We start from the raw sequence: 15,497 nt of genomic DNA on the forward strand, positions 1-15,497 counted from the left end.
TATAAAACTCCTTGTGAATGACTGTTTTGTGATTTGATATAGCGATACAGTCGAAATATCATAAAAAAGTCAATTAATAATACGCATCCGATATAGATGATACCTATCCTCAAACAAAATTGACAGTTTTTTTAAACTCATAAATGGCTTAACGTATAACCATTAGCATAAACAAACGATACCTCATTAGAAATCCTACAACGTGTGCTAACAGTGAAAAAAATGTCTCTAAATGTGACTCAAACAAGCGGAACGCGCCTGCATTGAGAAAAGAAGACACGTTTATAATTATGGTTTGTGCCCGGACAACTGAATCGGAACATCATGAAGGTTTCGCAGTATTCCTTGAACACCGTGAAATATAATCGAAGTGAGATGGAAATATGCAACAGTGGTTTTACGAAAGTCAGACGATCGGATTGCGTTCGGCCGACGCATTCCTGTCGAATTTTTCATTAAAAGGCTTCCCAACTACCCTGAACTGAGACCCTTGTACTATTTTCTTTATAGCGAAGATAAAAAAATATTCGTATAGAATATCTAGCAACATCAAAGTGGATATTAAGCCACAAAATTAATATTCGTTTTCGCTGATAATGCCCTGTAATTCAGTATTGCACGATACAAAAAATACTGTTACACTGGTAGGTAGTATCTGTTAACATTTAAAAAGTTTAAAAGCAACCGAAACCAGGAGTGATATGATCAGAACTCTAAAATAGTGCCATTTTATGTTAGAACGGTGTTTATAGTGGCTAGACAATTTACCCAAAAAATTTATATAATCATACTATCATCATCAAAATTTTTTTTGACATTTTTAACTGTTCCTAGTTATGCTAGCGTTAGAATTATGTGTCAGATTTATTTATTAGTTGTATCGTTCTGAGGCTTGCGTCGAACACTCGCTATTTGATCTTCCATGGCTGCTTTCGCCCTGCAAAAATTATGTTATATTAAGGCAAGTACAAGCATCTTCAAGATGGGAAAACGATGCATCTCAAGCACACTTGAAGGAAACCTCCCAAATCCACCATATGTGTGTACTTTTTATTTATCTATCGATCGCGTTCTCGTTCCATGCTCCCCATCTCTCGATTCGTGATTACCGTTTGAATTTGACCGGTCGAGTAGTTCTTCTGTACCCGGTACGGCTTCGCGTAAACACAAACAATTCTCGCCCGACCAGTCAAACGAAACGTACCGCTTCGGAATGATTGATGTGTGTTTTTGTAGCTTTTTTAACTTTTGTACACTGAAACGCGAATGACAAGCACAAAACGGAAGGGTGGAAACTGCACCCTTATCACCCCTTTGCCATTCTCCGCGACCAGCTGAATGCATTGTTTCGGATAATTAGCGGAAGGTACGCCGAAAATCGTTGGCGAAATTAAATCGCCCAAAAAGTGTACAAATAGCGTTTGTCCGTCCGTCCGTCCGTCCGTTGGGGACATCAATGTATCGTGCGATTGACGGGCGACCCAAGAATTGGCGGTTTAATCGGCTTTGATCTTGTCGGTCCCTCCTGCACTCATACAACAACAACTACAATAAAAAAACACGTCAAGAAGTTCTTGCGTCCCAATAGAACGATTACCGAAAAACTTTTAAATGTTATATTAAGGGGACGAGTAAAAACAAAAACACCAAAGAAGCGCGATAAAGCAAAAAAGCAATCATGCAATCGGACGTTTCCGATTTTCCGGCCCGATCGGCGATGGGAATGGAATGGATCAGATCCCTCAACGGTGCGCTTCGAGTGTTGCGAAGTTGAAAAAAAAGAATATTAATGAGAGGTTTCATAATTGGCAATGTGGATATCATTGCATTGTCTTAAAGGGTACTTTTGCTTGGAATTCGTGTTTAATTAAAAAGCGTATTTAAGATGCTAGTAATAAATTTTTAAACTGTATTATTCTTTTTGAATATGTACGATGGATGATATGAGCTATTTTTATAGATTAATCTCCAACTGAGCTTGAACGTTGAAGTATTACGTATCTTGTATTAAGTTCTGAGTACTACTACAGGCCATGCGGTTCAGATTACGTTGGTCGCAACGAACTATGAATTTAACCTTAAATTCAGGTTCCCTGCAGGGTCTTTGAGTCTTCTAGATCTTGAGCTGATCCTGAAGAACCCACAGAAAAATGATTGTTTCTGGTGTACAATATAGGTCAAATGTTTTGTATTTCGTGTGCTTCATTTCTTAAGATTTTAAAACTCAAATTATTTTTTTGCAAGAAATGGCTTCTGTGTCAACTTCAACTTCATTGATCTGAGGTGACAAGTTGGAACCGACAATAAAACAGATGATGAGAAACGGTCAAGGGTGCTAACTACAAACCAGTCATATTGACGCCTGAAGACACCTACATTAAAATCTACTTGTAACGTTGCACGGCGCTGGTACTTAAAATTACATTTATAGTCGTATTATTCATTTACGCCTCTGAGACATAGAATCTGTTCAAAATGTACGAATTCATCTATAACTATCGCAGCAACATAGCAGAAAAAAATTAAAAATCCTACCTATCCTATCCTAACTCTTTTACCCCCTTTCATATAACTTTATGTACATTGTAATAAAACTGAGCAGGCAAAAGGAGAACAATATTATCATTGTTACCGCAGTACCCGTACTGCTACTGCATCATCTTCGACATTCGTTCAAGATCGCAATTATGTTTTGCTGTTCCTTTGGTTTTGAACTGCATTGCACGACTGCTAAAGTGGGATTCTGAGGTTCGGTGCAAGAGGTTTCTGGTCTACCGTTTCCTCTCTCGCTCTTCTTTCCTCTTTATATGCATGCCATCATTTCCATGCATCGCATTTTCGCGGACTACATAAATACAGTGACCGACAATAGAATAGGACAACCGAAAATTTTTAAAATTTAATAAAAAAAAATGATTATGACATCGACTTAGTTGGCTGTTTTAAGAAATCTCTCTTATCACTATATGAATTATGAAACTGATTCTGAGCCTCCATTCTGATGAAAATATGATCAAAACACATTTTAAGACCTCGGCCCACGAGCTCAGCATTACATAGACTCATGTGTGTGAAATAGCCTTATAAGAATATCTAAATATCTTATAAGAAAAAAAGATAGGTTCATTTCAACTCAATGGCGACGTTTGTTTTAACCACACAGTGTTGAGAAAATGTGCTGCATAAAAAATAGATAATTTTGTTTAATTTTAACTTTTAAACCTTATTTACCACGTAAACTAAACTCCTGACAGCAAAATAATGATGTAATTCCACTTTATATCATTGACACTACAATAAATTGTCTGCATTTATGGAAGTATTTCAAGGTCAATCGTAAACGCAAGAGTCATAACAATAACATTACTTTTTTATTTAAATGCCAGCGATGAAGACGAGATATGACGCCACGGGAATCGGTGTGAGACGAAGACTACCAGCACAAAGGAGAAATCACCGTAATCGTAATTTTTGAAAGGATTTTATGGTTCGAAATCGATTTCAAATGTTTGGAAATGCCTGAGCCCCACGGCCATCATTTTATGTTATTTTTTATATCATTTTTTGGCTGTCTGAATAGATGCCCCCCCCCCCCCCCCCCCCCCCCACTCACGGTACTCACTTTTCGCTACTGACTTACCTTAAATTTAGGTAAAAGTTAAGCAAAATCGTTTAAAATTATTGTAGTAATGCTTTATAATTATTAAAAGTAATAAATAAATAATAAATCAATAAATTCTTTCAGTAAAAAGTCTGAAAAATATACCCTTTTAGGTAACACAGTTGCAAAAATGAGTGTCCGTGATGAGGAGTGACATCTATTCAGACTTAAGCCCATTTTATTTATCTGTCTTACAAGATTATTGGTGCCACGTAGTTGGTAAGTTAGTTCTCACAACAAGAGAACAGTCCGGATTCAAGAGATTCAAGCCACGGTTCTTTTGTATGCCTATAGAATAAAATATGAAAGCAATACGGCCAGGCCGTTTTTTACGAATAAATAAAAAAAAAAATATGACGTTTTTTCAATGAAAAAAATTAATAAAACAATATTCACAGTCTTAAGCATCTCTTTTTTATTTTTTTTCTAACTATAGGAAAACTCTGACATTGAAAAACGTTTTATGGTTATTTAGTCAATTGGCGTTTTGTAAGAAATCAAGCATCTGTTTTACAAAGATTTTAATAAAAAATTAGAATATTGATGATTTTGTTTTTATAAATTTTGATATGATTATACGCACTAAAAGTATCGAAAGCAGTAGCTTGTACATGAAATATAAAGGTGGTCTTATTCTACTGTCCATCACTGTATATATTTTTTGTTCACCTCATGTAGCCTCCGACAACACTATTGTAATGGAATTGAATAAGCAAAGAGAAACGGTTAAAAGCATCTATACTGGAGGATGCTGGAGCGACAGTAGAGAAGTGACGTGAGGTTAAGATCGAGAAAAAAATTAAGAGTATAGCATTTTTTTCGTTTATTTATAGATGCTTTGGGTCTTTGAGACCTTATTTGCCTCTTAAGAGTAAAGCAATGCCCTGGTTCAAAATGCGAGCAAAATGAGGAAGATATAAGAACAGAAGAAAAAAACACCATAACAAAACACTCAAACGCTAGCAAACGCTTTGGACCAAAGCAGAACCATTGAAAGAAAAGGGGAAAAAACATGCTAACCCAGCCAGAGCCAAACATCCAGCTGGAATGTGTTAGGAAGAATGGTGTAGGTGAAGAGGAGGGAATTTGTACGCCATGACATTTCGCATGGTGAAGAATAGTGGTCCTTTGCGTGAGGACAGGTGAACAGGTCAAAAAACGGGGTCGTTACTCGGCACAATCCACTTGTATTGTAAATGTACCAAGTGCACCAGCAAAAACGGGAGAAACATAAACGGCTAACTACGATCGACTGGTAAGAACGATCTTATTACTAAAGATCAAGAACTGCTGCTGTAAATCGAAAACATGAATCCACAAAAATGACCGTTGAATAAATAATTAAATAAAATCGCTATAACAAGATGTGGGGCAATTGGGTAAATTCTTTGTGCTTGAACCAGATTCTTCTTCTTCTGCCACACATTCCTGGGTTACTTGACTTTACTAGCTTAGTTGTAGTCAATCTTAGGGAGACGATTCCGGACCAGATTCGATGCCCTATTCTGCCGTCTAAAGATTAGTGCCGCTACCGCCTCGGCCACCGGACCACCCAAAAAATCCAAATAAACCACAGATAATAGGGTAGTGATGATGACATGATTGACTTACTCGTTTGAGGATGCTTGGGTGGTATTACCATGCCTTTACAGCAATTTTTATTTGCATCGTCTATAACAATATTCATGCACAATTTAATTAACATATAATGAAAAGCAATAAATGTTAATAACTTACGCGGCTTCCACTCATTAAAGGATCGCAGTGCGCATACGATCGTCCGTTTTGAACATCATTTCTGGAGAACCTTCATTTCATTTATAACGTTATAAATGTACACATTTTTTACACACACCCTGCAAACACTCGTAAGGACAATCACACAACCAACAACAAATTCTGTCCACACGTGCGACATGATATGGGTCCATAATGCTGAAAAAACAAGGTAGCAAAACGCTCGATACCTTGGCTGCAGACGCAACGATCGGTGATACGGCCGGAAAGTGGAAGGATAGGTTGCCAGGGGTTTGTGTGGCTGTCTGTCGCACGACGCGACACGACGGACGAACGTCGGGAACGGTTAGTGGATCCCGGGCGGTAAAAGGTAAGCAATTTATGATCGGGGAAGGAGGAAAGAGTCGGAATCCAATGGGAATCGGAAAGATAGTTAATCCGAGGGAGTTAGAAGGGGGGGAGGGGGGGAGAGAGGGATAAACGGGTAGAGAAGAAGAAGCAACAGGGCACTCTGGTCGGAGAGCATTAAAAGATCAAAGAACGAACCGACACTGTGGCACCTTTTATGATCGCTGCCTGCTTCCTTCTCACTCTCTCGGTCTCTTTCTCTCTTTCTCTCTCACACACGTATCTCGATTTCATATACTCTCTCTCTCTTCCACTTCTTTTCCCGTGTACTGTTATTCATTCTTTGCCGCTCAAGCGGTCGTCTCCCTGCTGCCCTGTTCCTTTCCAATCCTTTAGCCTCCCGCTCGATTCGCTACGCAGCAACGATGGGAGGAAGTCATGCAAAGACGCGTTTTTTTGCCCGTCTTCTCGGTTTGCTGCGGCGGATTTTTCTTTCCCACTTTAGCTTGATGAACTTTCCGCCTGATTCCAAGCACGACTGGGTTTTGAGTACTGCAGATAATAGAGCACCGGCAAAAAAAGGTGGGGGGGGGGGGGTTAGGAAAAAGGTGAGCCGGCCAAGTATGTGCGAATATATAAGTGTGTGTGTGTTCAAACGTAATCTGCTGCTTCTCTGTTTTGTTCTAGCTGGCGTCACGGATCACGGAGAGTCTTCGTCTGTAAACGTCCCGTTTTTTGTTATACTTCTTTTTGTTTAAAGTTTAGCAGGCACATGCAAGATTGCCGATTTTTGCACTTCGACTCGCGTTAGCTACAAAACTGTTCATTTGTAGCCTTTCCCCCAAAACGGAAAAGGGTTCAAACCCCTGGAACCCCCTATCCAGAACCCGAACGGGACGAACCCTTTTGAGGGGTCGTATTCCTGCAAAAAACCACGACGGAGTAGATATCGGTTGCGCTAGAAATAATTTTACTGTTGTTCTCTTCAATGAACTTACCGCGCTGATTTTAAACCATAGCTCTCTTAGGGGCATGCCGGGTGTGAATGTGTGTGTGTATCAAACCACGGCGATGGTAACTGAATCTTAGTTAGTTTTTTTTTAATAAGTGAGCTTCGAATTGACACTGAGCCGATGGATCGAGTTCTTTTATGGCTTACTACTTACTTACAGTTTGTTAGTTGTTGTAAAACTATGTGATAGCTTCTGCCAAACGGATACGATTTTGATCGTAATAGCACAAATTCTTTGTAGCTTAAAGGAGGAATTTGTTTTTATGAGGAGTTTATTTATGAGGCTTTGGGACTTTGAGACCTCATTCGCCCATTTACATAAAGAAAGAATAAAAGATCAGGTAACGACAAAATTAGGAACTAATACTCTCCGACGCAAGCGCAAGTATGGTACGATCGTTCGCGTGACGATCACTAGCACGACAGGTCGGTAGTGCTCAGGATCTTGACTCAGTTCAGCAGTGTATTGTTGTTGTTAAGCCAGGATGAAAAATTTAATTACTATATACACCCACACTAATTGCATTTATGTGGTGCTTTTGTCTAGAAGTAATTAAAAAAAAAAAAAGTAATTTTTCTAAAATTCACATAAAAAGCGATCTATTACAATATAATAAAAAGTAATAGAAAATGTGATTTTTGACTCAATTTGTTAAACATATTTTATTCAAATAGAGACAATACAACAAATAATCACAACCAACCTAACAGAAATAGCGATACTGTGTGCCTAGTACAGTTAATCGGAAAGCTGTCGTGGTGTTTAAATACATAAACAAAAATTTGCCATCAATCCGTAATGACCAAACGACACGAGTATGTGTTACGTGCACCGGGAAAAATCTATTGCCATCATTGTGCAAACCACCACCCACCCCCCCCCCCCCTCCCTCCCATCCTTACACTCCCAGGGCACCCAACCCTGTAAGAGCAGGGGGGCTTTTGTCGGTATCGTTTTCATGCCGACGCCGGTAGTTTACACCTTTTGATGTATGTACGGATTGCGGCCGTACCGTGGTTGCGCCGGCATACATCGAGTGAAGTGCTTCAAGCCAAGAAGCAGAAAAAGGCAGATAAAAGGCTGGAGGACTGAAGATTTGGCGTGCGAAAATGTAAAGATAAATTTGAAAAAGAAATTAATCGGTGGACCGAGCATCAATGTGATCGCGTGGGGCACAACGGAGGTACGAGGGATCGTCCAGACGCGATGATAAGATAGCAAGCCTTCTGGGATAGATAGAGTGAGGGGTGAGCGAGTTTGGGGAGGGCGAAAGTCGCTATGGAAGGGATGACATAGAAAGGGACTGATAGTATGGAAGAAACTTGATTTCTGATGCAGTTTATACAAAAATTTTGCTCACAATTTTTGTCCACAAACACTTTAGTTATCGTTGATGTAGTTTGTTTTTAATTGTTCGCAAAGACTTTTAGTCAAATCATTAACATTAATGCGTCTTGTTGACACGATCTGTTGATAGCTCTAGCGCGATATTTGATGACATCAGGCGCTGACACGTACGCTAGGAAATAGCCACCTTTCCCACCTTCTCCCAGAAATCCTATCCGGGTTCAGTTACCCAGCTACTAGTAGTTCTCTGAGTAAGATTAGAAGGCTTCCAGAGGTTGTATTGCCAAATCCAAGATAAGTGTTGCGTCTCTTTCTAATGTTCTACACTGATGGACAATAGAATAAAACCACTCGATTTTGTAAAAATGGAGCACGTAAACATGATATGTTAACGAATCAACTTAGTTTGTTTTTTTTTATTTAATTGAGTTCTTACAAAAACGTGGATATCATTTGTATTGTATTTTGTATTGTATTTGTGTATTGTTATTTTGATACAAATATAGTTAAAATATGAGAACAACCTAATAACAGTATTATTCAAATTCAAAACTAATCAAAAATCTAAACACATATCTATAGTCTTTCTAGCATCTATTCTACAATAAAACAATAATCAATAAACTGCACAGGTTACCTTTTCATTTTTGAAGTATTATTTTATATTTATGCTACTATTTTTTAAGAGCTTCTGACTTTTTATGCTACAATAATGATTTGGTTAATTATTGACAAAATCAAAACTACAGATGTTTCACACGATTTTGGAATAGTTATAACTATTTTAACTATCATATCCCGTAAACTATTCCAAGGTGCCGTTCTTCGAAAGGCAGGATCGAGATTCAAATCCCATGCGGGGACTGTCCTCCCGTAGTGAGGACTGACTACCCAACTACTTGGTAACAATAAGTCTTCTTATTCTTCTTCATTGGCACTACAACTTTGAAAGGTCTCGGCCTTCCATTTTTGGCTTTCTGTGACTTTATTTTACCCGTAGCAAAGTATTCAGCTCTGCGTACGGGGAGGGGGTCTGGATGGGATTTGAATCCCGGTCCTGCCGTGTGAAAACCCGGACTGCCGTGTTCTAACTATCCTGATACGGGTAAAATCAAGTCAAGGAAGCTAGAAATGACAGTTCAAGACCCCCTTAGCTTTATAGCCAATGAAGTAGAATAATTATCGCAAGCAGAATTTGTAAACCCGAATTTTATACTCTTTTCTTCTGTTGATCACTGTAGCTAACATAGATTTTGGTAGATAAGGAAGTAAAATATTTTAACTTATCGAATTTCCTAACAACAGGCCCTAAGTAAGGAGTCCAGAATAGTTTGAAGTCTAGAACAGCTGCTGAGTACATACTAAGGTAAGAGGATGCAATTTATGCGGAAATAATCATTCAGACACCAGCGAAACAGGATAATGCCTGCAAGTGCTAATTTTCTCTACTCTTGGAACTCGTCACTGGCGGTGGTAAGCGAAGATCAAAGCATCATTACCAGCAGGATATATGGGCGGGCGGACAGACATTGCCCACCGTTGTTGAAGAAGCAGGATGTTTGCCGACTCGATGTGCTAACGGGTTGGTCCGTTCTGTTAGCGTGCCCAACAAACGTGTCGGGCAAAGAAAGCAAATAACCGGCATATGCCGTTTAGCGTGGCTCGCCAAAGAAGAACTTGTGAAATTTCACAGTTTCATCGTAAGCGGCTCTGTTTTATGGGACTTATTGGGCGATTGCTGCAGCCACCGCCAAATGCGTGATGTTTCTTTCTTTCTTTGGAATCATTCTACCGGGTGGATCGCCTGTGTAAACAAGGCGTTCTATATAGTAGAATGGGTTCAGCTCAGCCGTCCCAGAGTCCAGTGTGTCGCTGTCGTACAAACCAGCAATGAAACATTGAAGTAAACAATTGTCTCGTACACACACAAGGATTCCCGGCCATCCCATCAGATTAATGTTCTAGGTAGAGAAATGTATGTAAAATGGAATTTAATATCATCATTTGAACGCTTAAATGCCACCATAAAATTAGGTTTATGATTTCACAGCACAATAAAAGGCGCGGTAATAAACAACGGCTTTAACATTTGCTATCAGTGGTCAAACTCTGTTCCACCAGACAAGCGAAAACGACTGTCATCAGTGGAGAAGATGAAAGACTGAGACGAGTCAAATAGACGATCCACCTCCCACACACACACACACATGCGCAGAAGAAGCGTATTGATCCGATTTAAGTGATCGAAAACAAATTCATTGGAAGAGAAGAGTGTGTGTGTGTGTGTGTGTGTGTGTGTGTGAGAGAGAGAGATAGAGTGAAAGCGAAACGCTTTATCATTGGAACACCCGACACGAAAAGATTTTAGCATGACCGGATTCAATGGATGGCGTATATTTGGGTCCAAAGCGTGTGTATACACTTATACATACACCATGCCAACACCAGGCCAGCATCAGGTGTGGAAGGGAAGTCAGGCCAAAAGGGGTAGCAAACGGCAAAAATCATATCGCAGGTGCTCACCCCAAACCTTTGCCACAACGGCTTCTAACGAACTTTAATGATTTCGTTTGATCTCTGCCGCTTTTCGAACAGACCGGCACGGCCGAACGGCTCATATGCTGCCAACATGAGCAAGAAAGAGTAGAGCGGATAAAAGAAGCCGCACTATTAAGGGTTCAGGCCAAAGCAAATCGAACGCTTGATGACGGTAGCACATGGACTGGCTAGGGGAAAGGTAGACAACAAAAAAGGAAAAACAAACCAAAGCAGCTCAAATGAATCCGTAAGCTGCCGTACAATAATAACGTCAAAAAAGACAGATACAGAAAGGTAGCGTTCGCCGGTGTGGCGGGAAAGAATGCGACTGGCAGAGGTGGGTATAATCCATCTCGGAGTGTGTGGCAAAAGGCTAATGACTTTAGATCACATATGCAAAAGTGACATTTTCACGTGACGTGCCCGAGAGAAGCAATGAGATATCTTCGGCTGGAAGTTACGTGAGTAATCTCACTGTTTGATGTATGAATAGGCTTTGAGCTAAAGCTGTGAATGAGCAATCGAGACCAGTTTTTTATGTTAAGAGTACAAGTATATTGAGCGACGGTCCGGTTGGACTAAGCAGTTGCCCGGTGTCGATTTTCACACTGCAGGACCGGATATCAAAACTCATCCGGACCGTCTCTTCGCCGTACTACATCAACAAGCTAAACCTAGTCACAAAACACAGGAGAAGCAGGCCAAGACCTCGGGAGGTTGTAAAGAGCCAAACAAGAAGAAGTAGTACATGTACAATAAGATGAGACATTAAAATGGCTTGATCTACTTTAAAAGATCTAAAGTTTCCATAAAATCATGATTTATTCAAGCTCATAAACGACCACTATACGCTAAGGTTGTATAGATGTTAAAGTGGAGGGCAAGAACATTATTCTGTTCAGATGAGACGAGGATAAAAACAAACGATTTATATTATTTCAACTTCGCAAAGTCGTATAACGTGTAACATTAGCATTATATATGCACGCACAATGGAGCGTCAATTAAAATTTAATCCCACACATATGCTGGTGCACTTAAAATCTAATAATCATTCAGCGGATAGGTAAGCAATGCTTACGCTATATCCGACCCCGCTAGGGAGAGATGCAAAAATGGTTTTAATGGTGGCTGTGTTTTAATGGCGGCTGTTCGATGCTAAATTTTTTGCATTAAAATGTTGAAACTCCACACCGGTTCGGTGGGTAGTTAAGGAATAATTTAAGTAGAATGCGAATTGTGGCGGTCCGAGGCCCGTTCCGCCAGCCAGGATTGAGCCGTCAACTCCTCAGCAGAACCTTAGCGCTCGCAAAGGTCTGCCAACGGTGGCCTGTTTTAATTGGTGCGTCAGGAACGGGTCTTTTCTTGCTGCCAGCTGCAACGCATTTATCGATGAAATATTAACAATCAAGAATAATCAAAAACGGTAGCCAAACGATAGGGCAAAAACGAGAAATTGCTTATGCCAACTAATACATTAAAAATTTTGCGTTCTCATTCATTCGCGCTGGCTGCGCGGGTTATGCAGATCTGTTAATTGACGGCGTTTCAGAACACCAAAATAGTTTGTTCGTAAGCATGTTTGAGGTCTCCAAGAAAAAAATTCAACCCTGACCATATCAGTCAATATGATAACCTCCTCTTTATGGGACAAGAAGAACTAAAACGAATTTCATGAAATGAATTTGTACAAAGAAAACAAAGACTTAGTTTACAATGATTAAATCTAGCTCATTAAATCATACCCATACCGTACCGTACCTCAGGACTAGTATCTAATCCCATCAAGACAAGATTTCATATAAACAGAAATGACTATCAAGTTACGTATAAACAAACAGACACAGAAATCAAAAAAAAAAAAAAAAGCAAGGCCAAATTTTCCTGAGTATGTGTAGAGCCAAATAGACGACCGAAGAAAAGATCATATCATCTCAGGCCTTCTCTTAACAACTTCACAAAGGCGCTCAAAGTTATGCCGTAGTGGTGCTTTGCTTTGCACAGTGTTTGGTTTTTCGTAACCCAATATTTAAACATCAACTTATCCTTAGGTTCCTTTCGTTCATGATATGGTACACTAGGACGTTCACGACTAGTTTGTACTTTATAGGGATGTATAATTGTAAAAACTGAAGGCAAAATTTTACAAAGCGATGATGAACAATGATAACCTGGACATCGCTCTCACTGTCCTTACAGCTCATTATAATTATACCAGGTAAATTATATTAAGATAATAAACGTCAAAAAACCCTGGAAGTAAAATCGTTCAGGCATATATAATACGATCTTGGATTTATTTTAGATCCAGAAGCCGATACTCAGAAAAATCTGAAGGGAAACAAAGAACACCCCAAAGTGTGTAGCTTGAATGATGAAGTTATTAAAACTAGTCTTCGTGATGATCATTAACCAGTTTTCTTAAGATTTAAAGACATTTAAAAAAGTGAGGATTCCGTAGCTTAAACTTCTTTCCCATTGGTGGTATATTCTGTTACTTAAAAGCAATGAACGATTTCTATCTACATTAAGCCAGTATGCAAGAAATTGCGTTGTAAACATAAATGTTGATGATTGGTGCAGGATGACAAGTTTCTGGTTGATTGATTTTATGCGATTGATTGCAGAGTCGTGTGCCATTTGCCGCTCTAATTCGTATGATCTATTCCACAGTTTCACTTACCAATCGTTCCGCGTCGAGCCACGTCCGGACGGCGCCAGTTGTCGTAGAGTTGGCACCTGCATTTGCCGATGCCGTACCGTGCGACAGGTACTGTAGAGCTGTTTCCGGCGCAGATGCAATTGTCATATCGTACACTAGATTCTGGCAGGCGCCAACCATGATGCGCTCACAGCGTAACCCTTCGCTAGCAGCGAAGGACACGGCCACTAGAACGAGTGTAACTTCCGAAAGCATGGCGGAGACTTTCAAACCAAAACACAAAGTCGTCCACAACAACAACAAAACAATTTCACGCAAGCTGGCTGTTTATTTGCGAATGCTACACTTTTCTGTTGTGTTTTTTTGCACCGTAATATCTGCCCTAAGCCGTACGCTTTCTAATCGACACTAGGTTGTTGAACACCAGTAACTCTGCAATCGGTTCCGGCATTTTGCACTACTAGCACGCTCCCAAGCCACGGATCACGGGACGTATACACTCGCCTGCACACGATGCAACCGCTGGACGACCAGCAGCACGGTCTATGTTTTGCAATGTCTTGTTGTCTGTTGTTGCCGTGTATCGTGGTCGACTGAGCCGGGAAGTGAATGCGCTGCAGTACGCGGAGTAACGCGATCAAAAAAGGCTTCCACAAAGTGCGGCACGACACGCCGGGCTACTCGTGCATTGCGCTCGACTATCTCTGGGACTGACTTGTCTTCGGTCCCCGACACCAGTGTATATACCAAAGTATAACAAACAATGCGTACGCAACGGACCCGCGTTCGGCTCTCGGTTCGGGTCGTGTTCGGCAAACGAACTACGGGCGCATGCGGGATGCTGGGCAGTATAATTTGGTCAAAAAGCAATTTAATCTCTTTTTTGATTTCCGTTACAGTTCGGCAGAAAAAGTTTATAGTTTTCCTATAGGGCTAAAGTCTGAATAGATGCCCCCCCCCCACTCACGGACACTTTTTGCAATTGAGTTACCCTAAATGATATATTTTTCAGACTTTTTGGTGTAAGTATTTATTTATTTATTATTTATTCATTATTTTTAATTATTATAAATAATTATTAAAACGATTTCTTACATTTTAGCTTAACTTTTACCTAAATTTGAGGTAACTCAGTTGCAAAAATGAGTGTCCGTGAGTGGGGGGGAGGGGGCATCTATTCAGACTTTAGCCCAAGTAAATAACACGCTCAGTTATGGTAAAACTCGCTTTAAGCTCCTGTTTTTTCTGTATGCTCGAAGTCTTTGCACCGTTCCCTTCAGTGCTCTGCATTGCAGTGCATTGATTGCATTTGATACTAGAAAATAATTAACAACAGTTAAAAAAGTAGTTTGACACCCAGGCGTATATGCCTATCTATCGAACTATCGAATAATACTTCCAACTACAATAATTGTGCTCTACTCTGAAAGTTGCTATGATGATGAAGCTTTAAACATCGATTTCACATCCTTCCGATTTTTAAGATAGTGATGTTTATCACCTTTTCTGTATTTTACGTTGGAATAACATCTATAGAAGGAAGGTTTACAACATATTCTCTTAAACAATTAAGAAATATAATCTACAAAAAGTCAGAAAACCCTCAAGACCGATTTAAAAGATATAAGAAAGAAGGGGCAGCCAGAACATAAATCAGCCGTAAACTTAAAAAATCATCATTTAAATACTTTTAGAGATTTAGAATTTAGATTAGAGAAAACTCCTAAACGGCGATATCAGTGAACGAAAATGAAAGATAATGATGGTTTTACTCTTATCATAAAAGTTCTTGAATTCCATTCCTCAGTTGATAAAAATACAAACAACTTTTAATTTAAATTACTTAAAATAACATACGCTAAAAACAATTTACGTTAGTTTGACGTACAAATCCAAACATTATTTAACAAAGACAATCAATAGTTTCGAAACGAAAGAAACGAAACGATCGTTGAACAAATAATTCATGGCTCTCATGTTATTCAAATTTTAACATATGGGACGTTGAACCCTGTTTAATGAGGATTTACTGTTTAAATGCTTCTGTTTCAATTGGAGGCGACCTCATTTGACGAAAATGTGTTGCATCTGGACAATCAAAGTGATTATGCAGCTAATAGTATTTAAATTATTTTTATGGTGTAGAAACGGTTCGGAGTTCATTGAGAGCTTTGAATGTTTTATAGAATGG

General features: G+C 39.5%; 1 protein-coding gene across 1 annotated transcript in view; it reads right to left on the reverse strand.

Annotated features, from left to right (window-relative positions):
• LOC118512446 (frizzled-3) overlaps positions 1-14,174 on the reverse strand; it is a 39,465-nt gene extending 25,291 nt beyond the window's left edge. Inside the window, exon 1 of the mRNA XM_036056914.1 lies at positions 13,328-14,174. Within this exon, the coding sequence (XP_035912807.1) occupies positions 13,328-13,561 (234 nt within the window). The 5' untranslated portion in view covers positions 13,562-14,174. The remainder of the gene's footprint in view (positions 1-13,327) is intronic.
• Between the last annotated feature and the right edge of the window lie 1,323 nt (positions 14,175-15,497).

The sequence above is a fragment of the Anopheles stephensi genome, chromosome X (assembly GCF_013141755.1).
Source record: "Anopheles stephensi strain Indian chromosome X, UCI_ANSTEP_V1.0, whole genome shotgun sequence".
Taxonomy (NCBI): domain Eukaryota; kingdom Metazoa; phylum Arthropoda; class Insecta; order Diptera; family Culicidae; genus Anopheles; species Anopheles stephensi.